This window comes from Nymphaea colorata, chromosome 9 (genome assembly GCF_008831285.2).
Source record: "Nymphaea colorata isolate Beijing-Zhang1983 chromosome 9, ASM883128v2, whole genome shotgun sequence".
Taxonomy (NCBI): Eukaryota; Viridiplantae; Streptophyta; class Magnoliopsida; order Nymphaeales; family Nymphaeaceae; genus Nymphaea; species Nymphaea colorata.
In genome coordinates this window covers 16,841,438-16,869,266 of record NC_045146.1, presented here as the reverse complement: position 1 = coordinate 16,869,266, position 27,829 = coordinate 16,841,438, and the positions used below count along the sequence as shown (strand labels likewise).

Here is a 27,829-nt window from a genome sequence, read left to right as displayed (position 1 = left end):
ATACATTAAATTAATGTTTATAGACACGTTAGTGGTTTACATTTTGTTTTAAACTTTTTTCAACATAAATTTAAGAGGTCTGGTTTTTATACCTTACCCAAATGGTTTGGTATCTATCCACATCTCAAAACATCACCACAGCCATCTATTTCTTTCCCAATTGCATTAAAAAACATGCAAGTGCAACCTATATATTAGCACTCACCGATTGCTCTCGTCGACTACTTAGAACTCAAAATTGGAGAGAGCTCAAATGTGACATTCAAAAAAAGATGATAAGAAAGAGAAAGGGAGTCCTCCGTTGAATATAAGAGATCAGGAAGCAGCTTATATATTCGGGCCTCGAACACATTGAAAGGTTTTGAGTGCTTGAAGGACAAATACATTGGAGTGTGGAACCTGATCTTAATTCAATAGGCTTCTCTTGTTTTAGGCAACGGCTGTGATGTATGCTTGAGGTTCAAGGCGGGAGATACAAATTTTATATATTGGGAAAAACTGTTACTATTTTTCGTTTTTAAAGCGTTATCTTAATCTCCTGCTTTGTTAGATAGACGGCCACAATTTATTATAATTTCTTGTAATCCAAGTGAAAGAAGGGAGTTTCTTAGTATTTGCCAACCATATAAACCTTTGTATTCTTGTGCATGTTATTTCATTTTCTTGTTATTGATTTAGAGACTACAAAAAAATGGTGTTCAAAAAAAGTCTCCAATAAAAATTAAAATGAAATACTAAAATTTTATTTTAATAATGCAAGGAGGTTGTCTGTTCAGCCCCAAATAGAATTAAAATATCCACCGCCCCGAAGAGATTGTTCACATCGGAATTATATCGGAAATAGGACTTATTCATACCAATTAAAAGGCGAAACTAGATGGATTGGAGGATTTCGGAGAATCTGATTTACTTGATGAGCTTTTGTGAATAAACACCAAACCTGAGGTTCCCGGAGGAAAATAGAAAAAGAGGCCGTCGACCGGCACGACACTCCCTGCGCCTGGCTCTGCTCGGCGGGGTTTTCCCCCGACATGCGGAACCTGCCCCTTTTTATCGACGTTCCCTCCAAAATCTTCAGTTGGTGGGAAGCTCGCCGACCTCTCGCCCCGCCGTCCTGGCGGCCCTGGGACCCTTTCCGGCGAGGCGTAGCAGGAATTCCTGCATTTTCCGATGGCGTTCCGACGCCTCACCTCGCGGCTCGAACATACTACTCGGCTCCCGGTAATCTCTCAATCTCTCTCTGGGGATTTCTTGTCGTTTATGGTACTTCGGGATGATTTCGATCTCTCTGTCCGATGTTCTTCTTTCATAGACGACGTACAGGTTTTGAAATTCATTATATATCTTTCTCTCTCTCTGTTTCGATCTTCATCTGCTCGTGGCCAATTCTAGTTTTTTTTTTCGTTGCAGAGCGTGCCGGTATTGGCGATGCGTGCAGTTTCTGAGATAGGAGAAGGTAATTAAGTGTGAACCTCATCTTTTTGTGTGACGATAAGCACTTCTGCGGTATCTTATTCATGCTCAATAAGCACCTTTCTTGCTCGCTTTTTTTGTGCTGACAAGCTTTTTCGTTTCCCTTTTTCTTTCCACGCTCTTTCCTGTTGGATAATCTCTTTTCGAGGTTTTTTTTTTTCGTAGATTTTTTGCACCATTCTCATTTCTTGTTGCTTCTATTGTGTTTGGTGTGCCAGGGTTGGGATTTGGTTGTTGTCTTCGGAAGTTTAGCTGTGGATCTCCACACATCGAGAAGGTTCTCAGTCATGGAGTAGAGGATGGTGCTATCAGCGAGAAGATAGCTAGGATAAGGAAGGAATTGGATGCTGCAAAGCGGAGTTTTCTCGACGTCCCGAACGCGATCAAAATGATGCCGAAGATGGACCCAAAGGGTAATGCTTGCTCGTTTTGGTAATGTGTGGCGCACTTTTCTTCATATTGTCGGAGGCAATTTCATAGTTTCGATACTTTACTGAGTTTATTTACGATGCTTTTGTGGTTTGGGATGGTCCTGGAGGGTTGCCAGGTCTGTTTTTTTTTTCTTCTTAATATTATATAATATATGTTTATATCTATATTTGCTTCGTTTTCTTCGTAACACGTCGCGGTTTCACTGTTTATGGACATGGACCCTAATGGTTGAATTTCGTTCCTTCCATCTGTTGGATTTTTTTCCAAATTATTGCAAATTAACTCACTAGATGTTTATTCTATGTGGGTTTGGATCAGCAGCAGATGGCCCTTATTTTCTTTCCTAAAACTCTTCGCTATCAGTATATTTAGATCTTCATCTAATCTACTTGTCATCCTGTGCCCCTTATATAGTGAATATACACTTAGCTAAGTTGGCAGTGTGTCAACGTGTAATAGATGGAGATGGGAAGTGGATGACACAAAGCTTGTTTAGGAGGATCATGACAGGTCTGGTCTTACTTCCTAGATGAAAGTTTGCTTAATCTAGGTATAGCTGACTAGATATTGAGGCTTTTTTGCCTGAAATATTAAGAAGTTGACTTTTATGCAGTTATTCTTTTCAGAAATGTTGAAATATTTGCTATGGTGTTGGCACTAAAACTCTGTTACATTCAGAAGTTCCTTTCCTCTTTATTTGAAACCTTGACTGTCCGCATCTATATTTTGTTAATGATTATTTGCACAGGGTGTCGAGAATCTACTGATGATCCATATTTTTTTCTGGAAGATAAGCAGGAGCTATGCAGTCACCTGTGTGTTGTTTCCCTTGTGTTCAGGAATTTATGTTAATAAAAATTTGCGCTTGGAGAATATTCAAGTCTATGGTTTTGATTATGACTACACCTTGGCTCATTATTCTGGAAACCTACAGAGTTTGATATATGATCTTGCAAAAGAGCACCTTGTTAATGAGGTTGGTTAGAGAACACTTTACATATGATCAGGCCAATTAGTTGTATGTAAATTTTCAAGTTTCTTTGCTATCCTCCCCTCTACTTGATATAAGCCTGTGTATTCCATTACATTGCATTGGTTTTGATACGCTTGTGACAGCATAGGTATCCCGAGAGCTGCATGCAATTTAAATACGATCCCTCCTTCCCAATCAGAGGCCTATACTATGACAAACTAAAAGGATGCCTTCTGAAAATGGATTTCTTTCAGTCAATTGAACCTGATGGTTGCTTCTTTGGTCGCCATAAGGTAAATGATTCATCTATTTGTTGGTTGCTTCCAAGCACATGCACATGCCATACACACATACACACACACACACACACACACCAGATCTTCGTATACCGGACTTGATGTGAATCATCTAGGTTGTCGATTCCAAGGAGATCAGATAGTGGAGATTAAGTTACAAATATACAAACTCAGCTATTTTTTCAAGAGTCTAAATGCCCTTCAAAGGAGGAGGAAGCGGGAGAGAAAAGGGAAAACAAATAAGTTTCTTTAAACAAAAACCCTTGTCTCCTTTGAAGGGCATTTTAGACTCTTAAAAAAATTGTTTGGCTTCTATATATTTACAACTTAATCTCCACCATGTTTGATCTCATTATAATCGACAGCCAGATAATTTCTATTAAAGGCTATGAAGGACTGGTAACTATCTGTTTTCCTATATATATATATATATATATATATATACATACGTATATTTGCTATGATTACTTCTCAGTTTGTGCTTCATGATTAACCAAGGGATATATGTTTTCAGATTTTTCACTTAGAACTTGAAATGGAATTCATTATGACTTCATATTCCATAGTAATTTCTGTAGGAGTTTACAAAACTTTGTGGGTGTCCATCAATTGAGGCAGGGACATGGTTCTTATCAGAAGAAAAGTTTGATGGGATTCTTGTGCTTTCAGTTAGATTCTAAGAAAGGCATGGTGTGAACTATTTTCAATTATAGTGCTTCAAATTGATAAACATGTGAAGTCTCTCTGTCCCTTTTTCCTTTACTCCAGAACAGGCGATTCTTTGTCATGTAATTGTGATGCACCTCGTGGAGGCACCCCAATTGATTATCTTCATCTAAGTTTATTGTTCATAAATAATGTGTTCACTTGGAAACTGTTTTCTGTTGCACTCTTTCTTTCCAGCATGAACTGGATTATGCTTCTCTCAGGCTTGAAAGCTAAAATCATTGATATTGCTATGTCTTTTGTTCAAGTGATGGTGAGGTGTTGAAGCTTCTATTATTTCTTCTAACGTGCCTAACAGCTAAGCAGGGAGGAAATCAATGAGATATATGGAACACGCCATATTGGTCGAGACCAGGCACGAGAGCTTGTTGGTTTAATGGATCTTTTCTGTTTCAGTGAGGTAAACTTTTTATTATCTCCAACCTGTACCTAAGCTGATGGTTTTTATTCAGACTCCACTTTGTGCAAGTTATGGGCCAATTTCATCTGTTTCTTCAAATCCTAGTTAGATTCATTGGACTTTCCAACTTAGCATTTTCATTTGTTTGCATGTACTCAGACCCTTTCTATTATATGTCATGACCAAGTTCTTTGGTATAATTTGTTACTGACTGTGGGAAATTTTGTCATAAATGTTTCCTAGGCTTGCCTTATTGCCGACATGGTGCAGCATTTTGTTGATGCAAAATTGGAGTTTGATGCTTGCTATATTTATCAAGATGTAAATCGTGCAATTCAACATGTTCATCAAAGTGGACTTGTTCATCAGCAGATTCTTTCCGATCCTCAGAGATATTTAGTAAAAAACGTGAGTATAAAATAGAAATTTACATGAAATTTTCATTGCATGAGGTTTACATTTTGTATGTCCTTTCTGCCACTTAAATGTTCTCCTTATTAGGGTTATTATGAGTAGATACTCTTGTGGAGTTCCAGCTCACATGTATACAAAGTGGCCAAAATCCATGCACACAACAGGATCAATTTTTTGGGCTGTCAGTCTCGAGCTTGAACTTTGAGGGTTTTTTTCTGCTTGTGGTTAGCATTCTATTATTCCTTAAGTATTTTAGAAGAAAATCAGGAGAGCACCATTGTATTGGTCAGTATCATTGCCTATCATGCAGAGAGGTGGTATTCACGTCCAGCCCCAGATAAAGAAAGAAAAATATGTATGTTCTGTACTGCTTGATCTTGATTCAGTTGAATTAAGTGAAACTCAGAACTGTATGAAGCTTCAATCTATATGTTTACTGCCTTAAGCTCATTGCAGCATGTTTTGGCTAGCCAGTTTGAAAATGTACTTTTTTCCTATATTGACTTGAATGATTTTCTTGTTAATTTCTTTAAAAGGCTAAAACTATGTTATATTGTGTGCTATTCTTTTAGAGCTGTATTTCTGTGGCTTATGAGGTCAATTTTGATGGCTGAGAACAGGGGCAGGTGCTACGTTTTCTGAAAATGCTCAAGAACAAGGGGAAGAAACTTTTTTTACTGACAAATTCACCATATCATTTTGTAGATGGTGGGATGAGTTTTATGCTTGAGGTGATTGCTATGTTACAGAAAACTCTGTGTCCAGTTACAGTGATATTGTGTCCTTCATATTTGGAGCGATATGCTTTGTTAATTCAGTGAGTCTGTATTTTGTTCTGTAGTCATGAAAATTTCTGTGTTCGGTTCTTAATAGTAGGCTGAGTTCTGTTGTCAAACCAATGACTAGTTGGTCAGACCAGTCAACTAGTCATCTTAGTTGTTGGGCAGCTGAATAATCTCTGAGGTTCTGCATTATTTGCATAAGTATGTATATGTTTCTATATTTAGTTTTGTATATTTGTTTATTTATTTATTTTCAATCAATCAACTTTTACCGATTTGAACTGACTAGCACTGACTAGACTTTTTATGGTCTTGAACAATTTCCTATTTTGGCAACATATGTTTGGTTCTTGGAAAGCTCTACTAGATTGATGCTTCCAGTTCAACCCAATGAATTGTTTGTTCTTCTATTCCTCTATCCCTTTTTGAATTGTAAGTTGTTGTCTTGCTTGTTTTATCATTTCACATAGTTTACTTTAGGAGCAAAATTGTAGTTCGGGAGTAATTCATATATCTTCTTATGATTTTTTGTACAGTTACATCTTCTCGTGTATTTTTGTCATTTGGATAGGCCTTAAAATTACTGTTTGTGTGTGTTTAAGTGAAAACTATTTTCAGCAACAATCCTGGTAGTCAAGTCGCTTAGGCACCTGCCTAGGTGCTGGGCACCTGATCAACTAAGGAGGCGTTTGGCAACAGGAATACTATGTTCTATAGATTTGTCTCAAAGATTAGAATGGAACAAAGACAAATTCATGGAATGCTAGAGTGCAATGTTTTATGAATATGCCTCAATCTTTTGGACAGATTTATGGAACAATGTGTTAGTGTTCCTGATGCCAAGCATCCCGTAAACGACCCACCTAGGTTGGGCCACCTAGGTGGTAAGTAAGTACTTAGATCCTCCTAGTAGGCTGAGTCGACTAGGCACCAACCATGGGATTCATTTCATTTTTTGTTTCATTAAATTTCTTTTCTTGTGTAAATGTAAAATCTCAAGAAAAACAAAAAATAAAAATTACAAGCGCCTTTGATTATCTCCACATTTTTTTTTACCTCCCATGGTTTGGTTTTTTGGCCATTTGCATGTTCATTGAGCTAGTCATTGACTAGCTCCTTTTCATCCTCTTGTATGTATAGGGCTTTTCTCCTCTTTCTGCATTGATGCTTGACTCCATGGGATGTGATATTTGGGAGAGAGTTTTGTCTATGGGCATGCCTCTTTTGCATGCTTGCACATAAATTTGTCTGTTTGTAACATCGTGTAACTATTTACATGTCTGTTCCCATATTTGTGTATATCTGTAATTCTGTATGCATCTTCAGTACATATAACCATGCATTGAAACACAATAATTGATGTTGAAGGGCAAAAACATACAGTTCATTATATATATAATGAACTGTATGTTTTTGCCCATGAACTGTATGTTTTTTCCCTTCAACATAATTATTGTGTTTCAATGTGCTTAATTTAATTCCAAAATATATATGCTGTTTGCTATTTTTATGTTTTTTTTTTCTTAATTTTTGGGACAGCATAGGCCTTTTACAAGGTCAACCTTCTAGGGTCTACGCCCGCCTAGCACTTTTGAATATGAAGGCAACAATTCAATTTTGTAAGCTGCTTTGCATGCAAGCCCAGAACCTTCTTCTACTGTTGTTGTTTTCCCTCTAAAGATTCTACAGCTAGTCCTATTTATTTCTGGTTCAAGTAATTATCCACCACTTTCATGATTTGAAGAACATACTATCTCTCTCCCCCTCTCTCTCTCCTGTGTGCGTGCGTGTGTGTGCTAGATCTCTACCTAGCTAGAGGAATTTGGCCTCTTACACACGTGCCGCAATGCATTGCATCGGGGCTGTGATAACAGCATCTGCACCCACCACACGATGCAGTGCTAACAGAGTACAGTGAAGATCCGTATATATAAAAACTGCCCTGTGAATGTATTGTGCAAGTCATTCGTATGGTTGCGATCTTTATGTTTGGAAACCTAGGAATGGAAAAAAGTTACATTTTTTTTGGTGTCTTATACTTATTTTATAAGAATTCAAACAGTAATGGTTTAAGCTTGCTTGGATTTTAAATAAAATCCAAATCATTTTTTGATTCCATGACTTTGAAATCTGGAAGATCATACATGCATAGCTAATTTTGTAGACAAGTCCTCATAGCAGAAATATTTAACTAAAGTTTATTGCATTCAAGTGTATAATAATCCCTCTTTCGGTATTACGTATGCCTGCATGTATGTATAGAAAACATAGTTTACACTTGAGGCAAAAGATACTAGTTCAACATCTAAGTTCCAACCGTCTTTTGGAAACGTAGCTGATGGATGGGTATCGATGTCTGAAAACCTAGGAACCCCCAAAAGGTTCATGATTTCTTGATGTAGATCTTGTTTTGCAAGAAAAAAAAAAAACAGATCAGTCATTTACATTTTTTTGGCTTATAATATCCTATTCATGCATTGAGAAACACGAATTTTAATGCTTATTCCAGAAGTGGAGATCATACCTCTGTATGGTTAGGTTTAACAAAAAAGGTCACAGCATGTCGCACTTGAGTGTATAATGGCTTTTCTCTCTCTCTCTCTCTCTCTCACTTTTATGTGACTGGGCTGGGCATTTATTTACAGCTGGAAACTCATTTGATGTCTGGTAGGAGTTATTCACAAATTCTCCTTTAGGGAAACTTGCCGCTTTTGAGACTATCCAAAGCCTAATGCTTAGGTCATTGAGGACATGTGGTCAATCTCATTATCCATTTTGTTCAGTTTTTGCAGAACTCATTCTACTGAATGGCTGTTGTTTCTCTTTCTTTGTTGTATTTATGGCATGAGACTATTTTCTGTTTGGTTACATGTATGCAAATTATTACTCTATGTTGTTGCATTTGTGTTGTTAATTTGTTAGCATATTTAAGAATGGCTAGGCATGCTAGATCCAGTTTTTTACTGATTAAATCGTTGCAAAGTTTGTCCCCTTGTTATTCTTAAACCTTTTTGGTACAGAATGCTGTACGCTTTTGTTTTGTCAGCCCTCTGAAGACTATATACGAATGTAAGATTTTGCTATTCTTAAAATTTTTTAATAGGACACAACTGGAAGTGAAGGGTCTTGGAGGCAACTGTTTGACGTCATAATTGCTCAAGCTAATAAGCCAAGCTTTTACACTTCAGAGCATCCATTCCGGTTTGTCTATTTTATTGAATTCTTCAAATTAGGTTGTATTTGTCTAAATATGTAGTAGCATGTCCATAGGACTGAGTTCTTCAACTTGACCTTACTATCTTTATACGGATTAATGTAAGTAGTTAAAATGTGTAAACTTGTTTTTAGCTTTTGCATTTCTATAGATTATTGTTTTAGAGTAAGTGCTTCTTTTTCACCCTTTTTTTGTTCATGCAGTTCTTATGACACTGAGAAGGACACTCTAGCATTTTCAAAAGTTGACGTTTTCCTTCCAAACCAAATATATTACCATGGGAACCTGAAAGCGTTTCTTCAGATTACCAAGTGGCATGGCCCTGAGGTACTCAATGTCAATCCTTTTTCTGGATCACTTTTATATGCCCTTTCAACCAAAATTTATTAGTGTTACAGAAAAGCTTCTTTTGGTTGTGCATATTACATATTTATTTCTTATACTTCTATCTGTTTTTCTCTCCACCTTATCTTACCACTGATCCTCTGAAATATCCTTGAGTCTTTATTTTTTCAAGAACTGAATGCTCCATCAGATTTCTACATCTATCTAGCACCTTATGGTATGAAAAATCAGAACCCAAGGATGGGAAAATTCTTTCTTCACACATATCTTTTATCTTCAAAAGACAAATCTGGATTTGTCTTGTAGATGTGGAATTAGCAGTGAGCCAAGTGTATCCATAATTGCACCACAGCTTTTGTATTTATGGAACTATACAAGACCATATTCTTATTGCTTAAGTTCTTCTGCAGTTTGTGCATAAGAAAAGATGAAGTTGAATCATTCTTTAACCAATCACATTTATGAAAATATTTAAGACTAACTTAATTTGCACTTGTTCTTTATTTCATGGATATTCTTGTCTACAGTACAGTTTCCTTTAGCTGCATATTATGGCACCTTTAGTTTCCTCTTGTTTTTTCAATTTAGTAGGTTAGGTGCAGCTAAGAATTCTCGCTTGTTGCTTGTGTAGGTCATATATTTTGGTGATCATTTATTCAGCGATTTGAGAGGACCATCAAAGGCTGGTTGGCGTACTGCAGCTATTATCCACGAGCTAGAAGTATGGCTTTTGTTTTCCTCTTATGGGTCTAGTTTGCTGGGTGCACAATTAGCCCTTCTTCGTCCATGTTTATTTGCATGTGGGTCTATTCAAGTTGTTGTTCATCAGTAGAGTATAGATGCCTCTTTTTTTTTTGGGTAAACCAAGTTTCATTTGGTTATGGCCTATGGGGTAAGTAGTTGTTACCTACTTATTCCTGCAAATCTTGCTACTACAAAATAAAAGAACTTGGAAGAGTCTAACTTTTCCTTCATTTGGATGGCCGCTGGTCCATGTGAGTGCAAAGGTAAGTTTTTCCCTGAAGATTATTAGTCGCTGCAATTGTTAGAGGCTAGCTACCATTGAGGTAAGTAAGTCTCGGCATCTGACTAAATAATCAGGAATAGTCAGTCCAAGTCAGTTGACTAAATAAATACATATATTTGTATGGAAATAAATACAGAAACATATATATCTATAAAAAATTGCCCATGTTTATATTTATAGGCCAGGGATTAGTCAGCTGATCAACAGTAGGCTGACTAATTAGCTAGTCTGACAAACTAGTTGGTTTGACACAAAAGGATTGGTCAATAACCAACTCAGGGTTTAGCTGGTCGGAATTTTAACAACTAATGGAGTTACTGAACTCAGGAACTAAGCCAACTTTTTTGTCTACGTTGTTTTTCATATTATGAATTTAATAAAAAGTATTTTTACTATATGAATGAGTATTCCTTGTACTGTGATATTTTTTGTGATATTTTATTTTTCACATTAAAAATCGTATATTTTTCGTTTATTTTTAAAATATAAAAAAAGCTTGACTCACCAAGTCTCCAAGTCGATTCACTTGAGTTGACATTGACCTGTCTCGTATGACATCACCAAGAATATCCCAGATCCTCCAAAGAGAAATGAAACAAATCAGTGTTTGGAAATGATGTTTGCAATTTGCATTGCTTCGCTATTTCATGTAGCTTCCATTGCATGATGTTTCTTCTCATTGCATCTCTCTTGATTCTTGATTTTGATGGTCGTTGCCATTCCCATAAACTTCATAAGATTGGTTTCTCTGTGTCCACAGGTGTCACGGCCATATCCATGTAAAATTTGATTTTCAATATATGTAGATTTGCTGCTCTCCTGGTAAAGTTACCTTTGTAGACCAACGAGCAGAGATTAACTAATTGGCTTTTATATTTATGAAAGAATCTACCCGTAAATCATGTGAAGATTTACCATGAATCACCTCGCAGAACATCACTTTGGTATTGGAATGGGTGGTGGTTTTGATTTCATTTACTTCCAGTTATATCGATTAAGTTCTATAAGCAATGGTGATCAAGAGGAGGGAAAACAAAAAAGAAAGTGGTTATTGATAAAGGGACCAGTCATCTGTGATTTCCTCTCTTAGGTGTATATGATACCCATTGGCTATCTGAGATTTTTTCTAAGGGTACTAGTTACTGATAGGATTGTTGCTTTGATGGTTGTTGTTGATTGCAGAATGAGATAAGGATCCAGAATGAGGACAGTTACAGATGTCAACAGGTAATTGGTTTTCAAATTGAAATTGCACAAGGTTGGATAAAAGAAAGTTTTCCAAGATGCTGCTTGATGAGCAATTTTATTAGTTTATTATCCAATATCTGAAAGATTGCTTTGAATATTTCATATGCACTATTACTTCAATTAGGTAACTAGATTTATGATGAGACAAGCTCACAAACTAGCAACTAACATCTGCCATGCATGTTGAGGACCATCTGGTGCTAAGATCATTCCACTTCCAGTAATTTTGTTGGCTTCACTTAGTAACTTGCAACTGTTCAGTTGGATTTGCTATAAAATAAGCTTCAAGAGATTCACCTATCACATTGTTTTCTGTAAAGCTTGTTTTCTTATTTGTGATTGTCTTGTTTATAATTGACAGGCTAAATATCACATTTTGCAAGAGCTTCTTGGAAAACTTCAAGCTTGTGTGGGAAATTGCCAGAAGGAAGAGGCTTACAATGCCCTAGTTAATGAATTGAATGATGAGAGACAGAGGGCTCGTTCAGCCATGAGGGCAATGTTCAATCGTTTCTTTGGTGCAACCTTCGTAACAGACACTGGGCAAGAATCTGCTTTTGCATACAACATTCAGCAGTATGCGGACGTTTACACTAGCAAACCAGAGAACTTTTTGTTTTATCCTCCTGAAGCTTGGTTACATGCACCCTTTGATATCAAAATCATGCCACATCATGTGAAGGTATGTATTTGGAAGTCCATTTATGTTAAGCACGTCCTTTTTTTCTTTTGCCCTAGTCTTGCAAATTTCTTTATCTAACCTATAATCTTTACCCAACATGTAATTCTGTCAAGTTTCATTAACCTTGTAAGAATGGATTAGGAACTTGTGGACAACCATGTGGGCTCTAAGAAATTGGGTGGGAGATAGACTGCTGACTAATTAATTGCTTTGGAGCCCCTGCCACTAATAAACACTTGCAGGTAGCAGCATTAACTTCAACTAATTGGTGGAAGTTGTCTATCACTCATATCTCTTTCACAGCTTTTAGAAAAAGGCTGTAGGCAGTTTACCGAAGCGTCCAATTCCTGGCCACTGCCAGGCAGAGGACATGGCTGATGCTGCATATTCTTTGGATATAGTGAAAGAGTTTCCTAGCAGGGAATGGTGATTCGTGATACTTCTTTAATTTGGGTGGGTTGTGCTTCTAGCCTTCTCTCTCTTTGGAAAGTAGGGTCTCAGTCTTTCTCCCAGCAGACAATAGCCATTTTTGCTCGGTGTGTTTACCTACCGTATGGGCCTTGTGTGAGTTAAGGTACCTTTTATCCTTTGCTCTTTGGTATTGGCCTCTTTCTTTGTGGAATGCCCTATTTCTAGTTTAAAATTTGACTAGCTAAATAGCCATGATTTAAACGCAACGTACGTCTGGGTTCCTCATTTTCATTCTATTGAGGAAGCTAAAAGGAAAGAAAGGAGAGGAGTTTTCACTAGGTATTAACTGAGGGCCATTATTTTCCTGTTATTTTGATGTGATAATTTCTTCGTGTGCTCAATCCATGTTTCTTTTTAATCACACTTTTCCTTATCAAGCTCTGATGTAGTATTCTGCTGATATTTTTTTATTCATTGACAATCTGTAGTTTTTTGTTAGTTATTTGCAAGGGTATTATGCTTTGTGACAAATCGAACCACTTTGAGTAGCTTTTTCCCCCCTTGAAATTATGCCTTTTAAACGCAGTGGCTTATACCATACGATCCTCAAGCCTAATGCCTCATTCATATTTTTGAAGGTGAGCATAATTTATAATTTGTGTTGTGCAGGTTCCCGCGAGCTTGTTTAAGGCTTGATCTGTGGCTGGCTGCAAACAGTAGAGAACCTAGGATGTTGGTGAGGTGTGGTTTTATGATTATTTTCAGCCAGCCGAAATTGAACCGATCTGTCATAACCGTCTGCTATGATGGGCCTGGTTATCAATCAAATAAGGCGGTCTGTTGGTAAATGGAGGATGAATTTTTTTTGTTCAAGAGGGAGTAAATCAGTTGGAATTTGATCCATAAGCTGGTTTAAGATACAAAGTGGCTGATCAAAATGCTGAAAAGAAAATAAATTTTATTTGGGATGAAAAGGACCAGTTACGGCATGTAGGTGGATCAGGTTGCATGGGCACAGGAAACTCATGAAGGTGAGATCAGTGGGAGGCCAATTGACCCGGTGGAAAGGCCGGTGGCGTGACCTTAGTGCTGTTGTTTGACCATGGATGACCAGTTTGGCCCTGTGTTTTGATGCTATTTAGGTAGATGCTGACGTCTGTATATGTTTGGATTCATTAAGGTAGACAGTGACCTCTTGATATTGGTACGGCGTTCTCAACAAAAGTAGATTTCTGTATGCTTCAGGTGTATCATCTATGGTGTCGTTAATAAAATAGAACCGGAGTTATGCAGTAGAACGTCGTAATAAATGAATAGTTTAATGGCTTGGAGCTGTCTCATAGATTTATCCCGAAGCCTGAGAAAATCGTAACAAAAGTAAAAAAATCTGACGTCTCACAGTTCAACGTGTATCTGTAAGCAAGAAGAAGAATGTTCGGGATTGGAATTGGTTGACATATCGAAAAGGACACCAATTCCCTGTTGAAAACGAAATAACACGTCGTGTCCACTCAGCTCACACATTACTGTTTTCTTGAAATGCAGAATTCGAGGGTATGAATCCTCGTGTGATTGATTTTAGTATCCATATATCTTCATTTTGAACGACCAATTATTTGAGTAGTTTTTGTTGACTTCCAGAAGCAATTTTCTCTGAATATCATAACACACTGCTAAATGATATTGGCTGCATATATTAGTGCGTGGACATGCAGGTGCTTCGTGCTACATCATGTCTTACACTTCACAGACGAGTCCAACCAAATTGCACGACCTTTTAAAGGCGTTCATTTAACATAAGTAGTCTCCTTTATCTGGTTGGATGACCACTCTTTTGAAAGGTGGTCCTACATGAGTGCACGATTGCATATGCTTACTAGTTGGATTTTGGGCACTTGTGCAATTAAGTAAAAGCTTAGATGAAGGGTGAAGAGTAAAGCGTGATAAGAAGAATATTGTGCTCTTAGAATATATATATTTTTATAATGTATATCAGATTATTTTTCTGAGAAATATAAGTGACTATCTTTAGTGCTTTATTGTTAAGAGTTAAGAATAATACCTATGATTGCATTTTACTTTTTAGAACAGTAACATAATGTTATTAGGATGCGTTTTAGGAGCATCAAGAACACAATGTTTTCGTCGAGTGCTCTTCAAAAGTGCAATTCAGGTTGCATGGCTTTTAAGGTGTATGGATCAAAATTTGACCTTATTGGGATGGCTCATTTAGTCGGTTTTGCATGTAAAGTTTTTAAATCTGTATTTAGACCCGGCACAGGTTAGAACTTTATTAGATCGTGGGCTTGGACTTGGTTGCAAATCTGTACAGGGGATGTTGATCTGATAATACCTTAAACTGTATTCTTTACTCAACCTGACTAAACGGGTTGGACTTAGGCCGCTAATCTGTGTCACCCGACCGGACAGTCCAAGGTCTGCCGATAATATTGATTGCTGAAGCTACCTATGTTGGAAGTCCAGCATCGTTCGAAACTGCAGAAAAAGAATGTGCAGTTATTTAATTTGGCACCCCTTTTTGCGTCGAGACTGATCCCTTTCTTAGAAATATTATCATCTCCAGATATCCCCCACCTCCGGATATCCCCTGCAATAAGCTTTTAATTTTTAAGACACCTTTTCTTTTGTTATTTCACGACCGCCTTTCTTATCTTTTACATGGATATGATGATTTCGTAAAGATTTGGAAGTTAAAGACGACAAGTTTCACGACTTTATAAATTCCATACGCCATAACTGTTGCAGGTGAAAGGGCACATAACATGCAATGCTGGCGTAACATGTAATGCTCCCTCCCATGAAGATTGCAGAGCAAAAGCACCTTTTTATCACAAGTTGACATGCACTGAAGTAATAAGTTTCAGAGATTGGTAACGCATGCGTGCGACAGACCTTTTTACGTTTCTAATTAATCAGAAATAGTACGTATTCATTTTAGTTCTGCAGGACAGGAAATCATTTCCCTCTTATCTATTCGGCACAAACAACCATGCGAATCTTCAACGCTCTCGTGGAGGAACAAAAGACTGTTTCTCCTTGGGCCTCTTCTTTTTTTCTCGTGGAGCTTAAGGAGCCCGTTTCTTCTCACTTGATACGGGTTACTTCCTGGACCTCTTGTCTTCTGGAACAGGGAAAATTGGCGTGTAGGGAATAAGTAAGTTAGATTGAGCGTTCAATTCAGATAACAAATGATAGAATCACTAACATGTAATGTCATGTGGAAGGAGGCTTGAAGAGGATGAGTGCAACTTTCTCATTTTAAGGGAGCAACACACCAGACATGGACGGTCTATTGAAAAGCCGACGGCAGCGGCACATAAATTTATCATACAATAACTTGACCAGCATACAGAAAATCAGATAAGAGGCGAGTTCCACAAAGGAGAGTCTGCAGATATAGAGCGAGAAATCATAGGAAAAAGGTTGTTTTCCTATGAAAAGAGGCGAGATAAATGCCGCCTGAGTGGTGAAGCAAACAGGACAATATCGGGAGGAGATGGCGGGCAGATGAAGATTTCGGTGGACTCATTTATATCCAAGTTCACTTTCCTTTGTTGGGGCCCACTAACACCGGGAAGCATGGCCAATGAGCTTACAACCAGTCTGGATTCTAACCGGATAATTGACAAAATTGCTTAATAAAAGAGACTAAGACACTATATCAGATTGGGATTGAAGAGGAGACATTTCACGATATTCAAATTTTGATTGGATTTCAAATAGATAGCCATTCTGGATTTATATTCAATTTTATATGTCCAATATCCATGCATTTTGGAAGTTAGTTTTTTAACACACCATAATGCGGTTCCGATTCGCCTGTGTTTAAGAGGCATATTTAGATTTATATGTAAATTGAAAGGTTATATTTGGATTAACTCTGATTGTGGATTTATAAAATTGATTTTGGATTTGATATCACTTTTGTTCATTCATATCCAATTTTTTTTTGGGGTCTTTTTTGAAATAGTGAATTTTTAACATCCTAACCCAAAATCATCTACCAAATGAGAAAAAAATGTTTAATTTTTGAAAGTTATATGAACAACAATTATGCAACCGAAAAAGAGAGAAAGGAAAAAAAGATTGCAACTCTAATTCGGAACTTTTTTGCAAAGAAGTTATTGTAAAAGCACCATTTTGAGAAAAGAAGAAAGACCCCTGAGCCCGGAACGGACAAAAGAAGAAAGATTCCGCGTTTCGACGTCCTCTTCCCTCTCTCACTTTCCCGCCTTCCTCCGGTTTCATTTTCCCCCCCTCCCTTCCAACCTTCCCCTCTCTATTTCTCTCTTCTTTTTATTTTCTTGTTCCGCCCACAATCCCTGTCCGTTGATTCTCGTCCCCAAAACTCTAGCCCTTCACCAGATCCGGCTGAGAGATGCCGGCTCTTGGTCCCCTCTGCGAGCCACCTGGCCCTTCCGACGATCTGCCCGTCAAGAACCAGCTCGTCCTCCCTCCTCCTCCTCCCCTTGCTCAGATTATTTGGAGAATAATTGCCTCTCCAATGGCTTAGCTGCCGCTGAAACCCTATCCCCAGTGTCAGGTGACATCGGAAAGGATTGCAATGGCAAGAATGAATTGGTAGTGGGTGGCGATGGTGCGCCGTGCGGTAACGGTAAGGCGTCCAGTGGCAGCAACGGGTGCGTAGAGAACGGAGGCGGTGCCGCGGGGGATGGGCGGAGGGTGGTTCTTTCTAGGGCGGGAAGAAATTCGTCAGGGAGGTCGTTGGAGGAGCACGTGAGGCTGTGGGTTATGAAGAAGGTCGCGGCGGGAGCGTCCGAGGAAGGATGCCACCTTCCTTTCCTGGTTCACTCGCCGCGGATGGTAATTCACTAATTTCTCTTCTCGTTCCTTTGATGTCTTCCGTGTCAGCCTTCGTGGTTCTCGCGCATTTCGTGCAGAGGTTATCAATCTAGTGAAAACAACCGTTTCATGTATTCATGTCTTATTCTTTGTCGGCCCCAGGTTGCATTATGGGTTGAACACTTTATCTACTTATCTGATATTTTCCAGTTGAACAAGGTTGGTAATCGACTTTGCTAGTAAATGTAGCGTATCTGTACAGTTGAACAAGGTTGGTAATCGATTAAACTTGTGGACTTCAGTAGAGTAAACTAGGGTGTTTGCTTCTGAAATCTTTGTTGGCAGCAATGGGCTGATAAGTTGCATTGAGCAAGTTGGTGTGAGTTTTTCATGCCCGAGTTGCTGAAATTGCACGTGTGGAAATGTGCGCAGGCTGCTGAGTTCTATACGCGATAATTTTTTTTATTTAATTATGATATATAAACAGTTGTAGTCACATTCTTATTCATGGCTAAAATTTCTTCGTTTTTTGGTGGTAGCTTCCTATAGCTGCTGACATATTGCTCATAACCCCTTACAAGCATTTTTTTTTTTTGAAGTTTTCTCAAACTTTTTAATGTCTCCAATTTAATTATGTTCTACTTTGATATTCTACGTGCTATCATTGTAACAAAAATTCTGCTGTAAATGATTTTAATCTTCTTTATACTTTCTATTATCTGTATCTCAGGTTGAGTGCCGAATATGTGGCAAGCCTATTGCTCCCGGGATGGACATACTCTGCTCTGTGCGTGATTGTGGGCAGAAATATCACATGACATGTGCTAGAAAGAAAATTGGATTTTCTGCTGCAAAAGACTTCAAGTGTCCACAACATGTAACAACCTTTTTCCTGTTGAAGTAGCTTTGGGATTGTTACTGATCACTTTTACTGCTTTAAAACTGATTGTATGGTTTAATCGTGCTTAACCCTATACAAGTAGGACAAAAAATAATCTGGGCATTGGGCAATTGAATGTCTGTGCTGCTTTCTGAACTTTTTGGTCAATAACTCAACAAATGGCTATCGTTAATTTTATACACGGATATTGCTCAAAGACAAAATTCTGTTGCAAAGTTTTGCTCATACACATAAATAGAAACAGCATACATCACTCTCTCTCGCTCTCTCTCTCTTGTTTAAACTTATGGAACACGGCATCTGTAAGGTTCTTCTTTGACTCATGCATGCCATGAACTGTTGAACTTTATCTGGTCCCAGGTTCATTTAGTATCTAAAATTAAAAATGTGGCATGCTGGATATTCTTGAAATTGGTGTTATAAACTTGAGCAAGAGCTGATGAATTGGATTGGTCCTTGTTCTGCACTTCTTTTCCCTCCTTCTCATGATCTCCTGGAGGTTCTGTCTGTTGTATTGTGTACAACCTGTGGTGCACGAGGGATGGTTACCAGATATTCAGTCTAGAGATGCTTGTTTGACTAGATTTTCTCTCCGCTGCGATTTATGCAATCTTCACATATGTGTTACTTTCCTGCTTTAGACCTGTGTAGAATCTGAAAAAAATTGTATCTAGTGTTTCATGGTAAAAAAGGTTCCTGTTTGTTATGACTGTTAGGTGGTCACTATCTTGAATATACACTTTTACAGAATAACGAGAGGTCATCAACTTCTATGGGCAGGGTTACTTTCTTCAAACTGAAGCCAACATTATCTATGCATACATAGTACTACTTGTTATTATATTTTTATTTTCCAAGAAACAGTGATCAGTATAACTATTTGAATATGGCACAATCCATGCATTTTTAATCAGGACCTATTATCAATGCTTTCTAGACTCTACATGAAGACTAAGGGGCATATCTTGTTTTTCTTAACAGTCCTGCTTCCTGTGCAAGCAAAAGGGGTACTGGCGTTGTTCGGTATGTGCAGTGGCTGCTCACTCCAAATGTTCTCCTTGGCCAGAAGCTATAAGACTATCAAAGAACAAACTGGGGAGGGCTATTTGTTGGAGACATCCTCCTGACTGGAGGTTGCAAAAGAAGGTCAACCTTTTTGTTCCTTCACTAGCAATGCTATTGATTTGGAGTTCTTTTTCATCGATTTATGGACATTTTGATTTTTTTTTATATCATCACAGGAACTTTCACCTTGCAGGTGGTCTTCATATGATGTGTCAACTTCAATTTTACTTTTTCTGTAAATATAAACCACCCGAAATGTTTACAAAAATGCAGGAAAAACAATAATATGATAATAGAATATTTCTACATGGTTGTTTTCATGCTGTGACTTGGGGTATGTAACATTTTGGGGTGTACTGCAAGTAATGTTACTTCTACATGAAGAGGTTGGGTGGTGCAATCCCTGCCTACATTCTGAAATCTTACAATATCCCATTATCTGCACCATTGATGAGACATAGTGAGACATATAGACAATGTGAATATCGCAGGGTCTGTATGCTGTTGAGTACGGGGATGATTTCCCTATATTTTCTTGAGGATATCATCCTGTGCCTTATTTTCTTGAGGATATCATTTTATTTTTTATCATTTTGAAGCTTTTTGGTATTTGTTTCTGCAACTTCATTTTCTGTCCTTGTCATAATTTTAATGAGCAAATGTGTTACTAGAGAAAGATTCATTTTTTTCCCTCCTTTTTCCATGAACATCTTTGAAAGTTCATTACTATATTCTCATTTCCCATTGATTAGGTTGTCTGACAGGAATGCTATATCTTAGGTGTACAGCTTGAAGATCCCACAAGTGACATTGAGGTTTGTATTTATCTTTACTGCTTCCAAATTGTTACTTGTAATATGCCTTCAATTTTTAAACCGTGAATGGAGCATACTCGTTAACTTGTCTTGTTTGGCTTCCTTTAGCCTTTTGATGTTTAGAGTATTAGCTGTTTCTTTCCTTTGACAACTTACAACTACATAGTGTTTACCTATTTGTCAAAAGTTGGCCTGCATATCAGCATATGTTCTGTTCCCAGCTGTGACCATTGTTTATTTTATTTATTTTTTTTTTTCAGCCTCAGCTTTCCCTGTATTTTTCTTGGCCTATACAGTGTTTGTTATAATTTACCATATTATTTTGAAATCTGTCATTTGTGTCTAGCCTTAGCAGGATTATTGTCTTGTTTAAGGCTATTGTATACTATGATACTGAAATTTTATTTAGCTGGTGTTTCAGAAGACTGATGATTGCTTTATTAACAGGAAGTTTTTCACCGTTTACCAATACCATATGTTGAGGAGGATTTCAGGATTGACGTGGCACAAAGTGGTACATTAAATAATGAATTGGGGCCTGCTCCTTATGTACACATCAAACGTAGTATCCTGCAATATAGTCTCCTTCATTAAAGCAGTTCCTTGAATTATGTTTGTTATGTCATGCCTGCAACTTGCTCAAATTTGTTGCTGCATTAATTGTGGCTGGATGATCTTAATATTTCTTATGTCATTGAGGCTATGTGTTATCCTTAACTTGACAAAAGATGTGTATCTCATCAAGAAGAAGCGTGACACTTCAGATTTTGGCACTGGATGCACTAGTTGTGATGCTAACTCTTCATGTGCTGAAGACTGTGAGTGCAGGTGCATCCGTTGTCTGTGATATATCATATATCTGTTACTACTAGAGTCAGAGTGCTTATAGTGGTGCTGTTCTTGTAGTTTCTTGATGGTGGTATATTCTGTAGGCATCTCAAGCATTGTGGCTCAAGATGTTGACCATTGACATAGTTATATCCATTTTTCATCTTTGTGGATTGTAATGTCACTATAATGGCACCTATGAGCAAATACAACATCAGCGCCAAGTTTGCTTGGCTGCCTTTTTTTGGAACATTGGCTGTCAGGGGCGATTTTTTAACTGCCTATTTATCTCATTTTCCATTAGAGAGCATTTGGTAGGCTAAAAGAAAAGTTCTTTACCTTGTACAGTGGATTGAATAATTCAGAAAAAAATATTGTAACTTTTCATTTGGACAAAGAAATCAGAAAAACCATAGAGTGTGCAGTGTAAAAAAGAAAAAGCTTTCAAGAAAACCTTTTCTACGTTATGCATATATAGTGAGTGAAATGCATGGTCATGTGTAATACATTTTTGAAGTATCCTAAATACTTTTTTCTAGACAATATTTCTTTTGAGCATATTATTGTTTTTTTTCTTGTTCTAGTGTTTAATAATTGCTATATTTGTTACAGTATCACTTCCATGTTTGCAAGGATGAGTGAAGCCTTCCAATATGATGTGTTACATGTGTACCTTATATTCATATATTCAGTTCTTGTTTCTCTTAGTTGTGTTGTACTTGAATTCATTAAAGTCTTTGATTCTCATATTAGATGGATGATTTTCAGGGTCCAATGTATTAGTTGTTCTAGAAAATGCCATTGTGCAGAAAAATGTAAGAATCGACCTTTCCGAAAGGAGAAAAGGCTTAAGATTGTTAAGGTATGTTTTAGCGAAGTTACGTGCAAAGTCCTTTTCCATGAGTTTGTACTTTGTTTTGTAAGCATTGTATGTATTCTTCTTGTGTATAAGTATTGTGTGGAGGATGTGTATGGTATTATTGGAACTAATTGAAGACATGAATGCATACACAATAAAACAGGTGTAGATTGTCTTGATAATGATTGATGCAATTTATACTTATTTGAACTGTGTGTAGCCACATCTACATACTTTAGCATATAAATATTATAGATGAAGGTGTGTTTTTTATGATATTTTGGAATTTAATATGGCGTTACAAATTATATTTCCATGAATTAAATACTATCAGGGTATAATCTCAGCTTAATTTATCTTGATCTGCTGCTTGAAACTTTCAAGTTAGACAATGCCGCCTGTAGTATGTGTTGCTTATTCTTGATACTGATTGACTTTCTAAGGTTTGTTCCTATAGATATAATTATGATATTTGACTTCAATACTGTCAAATGGACATGCATATAGGCTGTTGCTCCAGAGTTGGCGGTCTTGGGTCTAGCTCTTAGCATTTGCTGCTATGTGTATACCTATCTGGCTAACACCCTAGAGCAAGGCTACATAGTATGTGCATATATATAAGCATTTTATATGTAAATGTAGGCTCACACACATCGAGACACTTGTCACATAACACCTAATATTTTTCAGAAAATTGGGTGCTCCCGCACCTGTACTTGCACTTGGACTTGTGGTATAGCTTTGATATGTCCTATATTTTCTGTGCTTTATTAGATGCCTGTCTGAATCTGCTGAAGCAGGGGCACACATTATCCTATTATGATCAGCCAAACATGTGTTTTCGTTGCTTATGTATAGTTTGCATCCCTCATACCTGTCAATGATTTCTATTCAGGACAAGTTTCTATTCATGTGGCTGTTCTGCTACTACTTATGTTGTGATGATCTGACTATGGGCTTTAAATTTCATTGCTATTGCTCATTATTGATTTAGATGTCATCATTCTGATTGAGATTGGAATATTGTCTATTAAATTGTTATTTTGAATAAGTTTGGTATTACTGGTCTCAGTATGCATTCCAAATTTTCCATCAATAAACCTTTCCCTTGCCCTTAGCTTTTTAAGAAATGACTTGAGTATCTAAAGTTTGTCTGCAGGAAGATCATCTATATTGGCAAGCAGCCTGATCTTCTCTAGAATATATGTTGCTATTTTTATATTCATGCCTGTGATAGCATGTTCTATGTATTTACCATGTTAACAGCTAAAGTTAAAAGTTTTTCTTTTTCTTTTCTACTTTTGGTTAGACAAGATTTTGCGGGTGGGGGGTGGAATCTGCCGAGCCAATTAAGAAGGGGGAATTTTTGGTAGAGTATATTGGTGAAGGTGTGCTTCTTCTATCTTAATCTGTTAGAATGCTTCTTCTATCTTAATCTGTTAGAATGATGTTATTTTGTGTAATTTTCTGTAAAGATGGTGAAAAGTATTTGCTTGGTCTGTTGTTTAACTTTGTTAAAAAATCATTTGCTGCACAAACATGGACATGTAGTCCATGATTTTGAAAGATTACTTTGAATTTGAAATATTATTTTGAATTGAGACCTTCAATACATGTGAAAGTTGTCAACCGTGCTCTGTGGCCAACAAATTGCAGGCCCTCAAAATGTAAAGCTTTAAAAAGCAACCAAACATGGACTATTTATCTGTGTTTTCACGATGAAGCTTTAAAAAGGCATTCAATCGGGCTAACATTTATCTAGGTAAATGTTCACTTTGCATTCCCGAAAGGAGGTGAACATTTTTCTCTCCATATGGGCACACTTTTTACCCTGCTTTCCAGGATAAAAATAAGTAGAAATGCGAACTGTGAATTTTTCTCCCCCTTGAAAGATTTCTCCTCCCAAGGTGTACCTAGCTACTTTTTCTAAATCCTCGTGCAAGCACCTCCCAAAATGGCAAACGGATTCTCAGATCCTAGCTTCTGTGTCCTTCTTGATGTTGGTACATCCTGCATAGGTATTTAACTGTTTCTGTCTGAAACCTTATTGTAGTGAAACTAAAGTATTACAGCTAAATAAAACAGATAATAAATCTATGAAAATGTTTCTGAAAAACTTAGAGCAGTGTCAAGGTTATTATCTTTAGTTTGTCCCAAGTGTGAGTGTGAAACATCTTGACGTTCATTTTCATGCAATCCTATATCTTGTTTCTTGTTTGATGTATTTCTGCAATTTTGTAATTTCCTTGGAATCATGCTTTGATGTTTCAGTTATCGATGATGCCTTATGTGAAGCAAGGCTTTGGGATATTAAATACAGAGGAGACGAGAATTTTTACATGTGTGAAATACGTAAGGATTTCATAATTGATGCTACCTTCAAAGGCAACACCTCTCGTTTCCTGAATCACAGCTGTGATCCTAATTGCAAGTTAGAGAAATGGTTTGTTTTGTCTTGTATTCTTTTAGTGTTTTTGTTTCGTTTTCACCTACCACTTTCTGTATATTATTCTGTATTTGAGCACATATAATTCCTAAGACACTAATGCCGTAATATTTTGTAGGCAAGTTGACGGGGAAACACGTGTAGGTGTGTTTGCTTCTAGGGATATTGAAGTTGGTGAACCACTAACATATGACTATAGGTATTTGAGATCTCTCCAAATGGGTTTAGTTTAGGAATTACATCTATTTATATGTTTTTCTTGTTCTTGTCTTCACCTTGCTCTTGAGGTTAGTCTCTTACTATTTCCACATATTCTGTTATGCTTTCGCTTGAATATGATTTTTTACCATATCATGCTCTCACAAGGACTTGAGTCCAACATTATCTCCAATAAAAGCTCTCTTATATTAACTAATATTATAATAATATCATGGTAACTTTGTGATTTTTGTTGGAAATAGATTTTATGGTTTTTCATGTTTTTCCGCATATAAGTTCTGAAAATTTTTGCATGGGATGCTAAAATATTTTCCCAAATGTTTTTTCATAAGAAAAATGCTACTAAAGGCCTTTATGATTTTATTCCTCTGGAAGTATCACTTTCAAAAGGTACCAAACTATGTCAGTGCAAATAGCGTTGACCAATACCTGCACCTATTATATGCAGCTACTTCATCCATCAGAAGATGGAAGTTCACATACGTGATAGTTTTAAATAAAAAAAAAGATGCTAATGGAATGAAAGAAAGATTCAACTAATAATAAGGCATTTTGATTCTAAGGTTACAGTTGTTGAAGAATTGCTTGGGCGCATTTGCAAAACCACTCAAAATTCTTTATAATGATAGCTCGGCATCTTAAAAACACATCTTCCTATGTTCCTGATCTTCATAGGTGTACTGCCATCTCTTGGTGGATAGCCACTTTGTTAGAATCCAACCAACGAAGCCAACATCAGCAACTGCACTACCAATCCGGGTTCTACTTCGAAAAGGATTCAGAAGGATGTTACCCGTGGATGGCGTTTGCACTTTTTTTCTGTTTAATCAACTTCATTTTTTGCTGTGCGTTTTAGTGTCAGATGAGTATTTTCCCTGTTAGCAATGGGAAAGATTGGCTAAACGAGGAATCTTTGAGATATATGAAATAATCAATCTACTTTAACTTAGTGATCGAGGGGCTGTTCATAGGAGGTCTCAGCTGGGTAATGTTTTTGAAACTGTGGGACGTGATCACATATCGTACAACAGTTTTGTTGTAAGCTCTGTTACGTGGCTGCCGGTTTGATAGTCGATGTTTGGGACAAATTATAATTTTCGGTATTGAGAAGGCTAACTGGAATTTTCTTCGTGCCTGGTTATAGGTTTGTACACTTCGGACATTATATCAAATGCTCCTGTGGCGCTTCAAACTGTCAAGGCTCTCTGGGAAGTAAAAAAAAGAGTGATAGGGTTGATGTGGTCAGTGATTGGGGATTCAAGAAGAGAAGAACTTCCGTACACTATCGGTCATGATATGCATTTATGGCATTCCTTGATTGAGATGCCCCCTTTCTTATGTGTTCTAGTTGTTGGAAGCCATTCAGGTCCTCTTCAACCTGCCATGCCCTTTCTGCATGTGCGGGATAAAGGACATCCCCTGATGAAGCAAATTGTTGTAGTTTCAATTGCCTCCAATTTGTTGTACGAGTGGCATCGATTTCTTGTATGAATTAAAGGGAAATTTCCCTTGATATTGTGCATATGATGAGTGCGAAAATGTTTGCCAACATAATTATTTAGAGTCCATGGAAGTGATAGTTTTGAGTTGTGCTACAGTTTCAAGGTTCATTTCATAGACTGAAGTTTGCCAATTAGAAACGGTGCTCAAGTGGAATTATGGTCCACTCCAGTATCATCATGTTCAACCTTTCAATTTTGTGGTAGAACTATTTTTTTGAGGAATTTTCTGCCCCATCATACCATTGAAGTGGTAAATTGATAATCTCAGCCAGTCTGCCTGCGTTCTGAATCAGAATCGGACGATCTGGTTTGAGCGCTCATTTATAGAAATTTTAACCGGAAAATTACCATAAGCTTCACGATGCCTAATACCCCGTTTGCAGAAATTGCACGATTCTGGGAAAAGCGGAGTTGCAAATGCACCCTACTTGCTACTGTGTGTAATGAGGAGACCTTGTCTTCAACATTGGTTGACTGGCCTATTTGCTTTAGGTCCATGTAATATGACTCTAATGTACGCACTTTGTTCCACAAAGTTTCAGGCACTTAAATCGGTGGAAATTGAAAGTTTATTTCTTTATCTGCATGTTCACCCTAGGAAGAGTTTCTCTTGTTTTTTTTAATAAATAAGTAAACAATATTGTAATTCTAGTAACATTAACTTAGTTCATGCGTACTGTTAAGAACATACAATAGGCAATGCTTGCAATTGAACTTTCAAACATGGACTTTATGCTGCAGACGTATTAAATTTGATTGTTGGCCTTGGTCTTCAAGTCGCATATGGACTGTTTGGTACCATATCTCGGAATAAGGTCATGCTGCGAGGTTGAGCTAGACAAAAATCTTGATTTTTTAAGTTCAAATGCTCTCCCATTTAGAACTGGTACTTGAACCTATTCTGTTCTGGGTTCTCAAACAGGAACAACTATACAAGTATCCAAATTCTAAGGCAACAAATCCCCGGGTAAAGATATATATTCTTATTTCTCAAAAAAAAAAAAAAAATTCAATGAGAAAGTCCACATCTTAGTAGAAAGATGAATGGATTGGATATACTTGACTGTGGGTCTAGGAACTGGTAAAGAGGTCTAGGTATGCAGGCCTGGTTACTAGTTGAATTCGGATTTGGAATGCCGTTTCATAACTAAATCCATATTTGAGTTCGGTTTCTGACAGAGATCCCGATAAAGGTCCAACCTGATTACATAAACTGTTAGATCTAGTGCTAACTGGACTGAAATTTCTTTTTTGAAAAATAGGCTCTGAATTTGAGTCCTAATCTGAATGCGGTTGACCCGAAACCAGAAACCGCGTATCTCCCCACATCTTAGGCCATAGTTTGGAGTTAGGCCAAAATCATTCCCCAAAACTTCTCATCTTTGGCATTTCCTCCTTTTTTTTCTCTTTTTCAAGATCCACGCTTCGATTAAAGAAAGAATACTTGGGCTGCATGATTGTTCCCGCGCATACTTGCATTGCCTTCCATCGTAGGCTTGACTTGAATTCGTCTAAGTCTGACCAGCCAGCTTTATTGGTTATCTACAAGAAGCTAGAGCCTAGGCATTGTAAAGTAGAAAAAAGTAGGCTGAACAACCATTAGGGGGTGTTTGATATACTTAAAATCAATCAATGGAATTTTAGAATCATCACTTTCATTCTTTAAAAATGAGAATTGTGTTGTCAAACAAAGAATTTTGATTTTGGAATTATAGGGTCGATCTACAATCAAAATTTCAGAATTTTAGATTTTTCATCTCTTTTGGGCAGGAGGCATGAAGACTTTAATTTATAAATTATACAACTTTAATTCCATTTTCTTCAAGCAAGTCAATTTTAATTTTAAAATCAAAATTCCATTACTATCAAGCAGAGAGAAAACTTGGAACTGAAATTTTCACTTCCAAGTTGAGGTGCGCATTTGACTCTGAAAATTTCATTTTAGAA

At 37.2% G+C, this 27,829-nt stretch overlaps 2 protein-coding genes across 3 annotated transcripts; both read left to right on the top strand.

Moving 5' to 3' along the window:
* The first annotated feature begins 1,012 nt into the window (after positions 1–1,012).
* On the top strand, positions 1,013–13,756 carry LOC116260767 (uncharacterized). Of its 2 annotated transcripts, XM_031639241.2 has the most exons (14): positions 1,014–1,221; positions 1,411–1,456; positions 1,692–1,886; positions 2,745–2,881; positions 3,022–3,171; positions 4,199–4,300; positions 4,544–4,708; positions 5,335–5,445; positions 8,600–8,697; positions 8,914–9,037; positions 9,687–9,776; positions 11,265–11,309; positions 11,692–12,012; positions 13,093–13,756. In XM_031639241.2, exons 1-14 carry the CDS (start codon positions 1,171–1,173, stop codon positions 13,117–13,119), a joined length of 1,662 nt encoding a protein of 553 aa, XP_031495101.1. In that variant the 5' UTR covers positions 1,014–1,170; the 3' UTR covers positions 13,120–13,756. The 2 variants fall into 2 exon arrangements, with proteins under 2 accessions (XP_031495102.1, XP_031495101.1); XM_031639242.2 differs by lacking the exon at positions 5,335–5,445 and having other exon boundaries at positions 1,013–1,221.
* Positions 13,757–15,896: 2,140 nt separating this feature from the next.
* LOC116260625 (histone-lysine N-methyltransferase ASHR3) lies at positions 15,897–25,977 on the top strand. The gene is made up of 12 exons (XM_031639075.2): positions 15,897–15,910; positions 16,566–17,268; positions 17,978–18,124; positions 19,130–19,294; positions 19,978–20,028; positions 20,476–20,593; positions 20,757–20,856; positions 21,625–21,718; positions 23,025–23,103; positions 23,987–24,158; positions 24,280–24,360; positions 25,525–25,977. The coding sequence occupies exons 1-12, from the start codon at positions 15,897–15,899 to the stop codon at positions 25,673–25,675; spliced, it is 1,875 nt and encodes a 624-aa protein (XP_031494935.1). The 3' UTR covers positions 25,676–25,977.
* Positions 25,978–27,829: the final 1,852 nt, after the last annotated feature.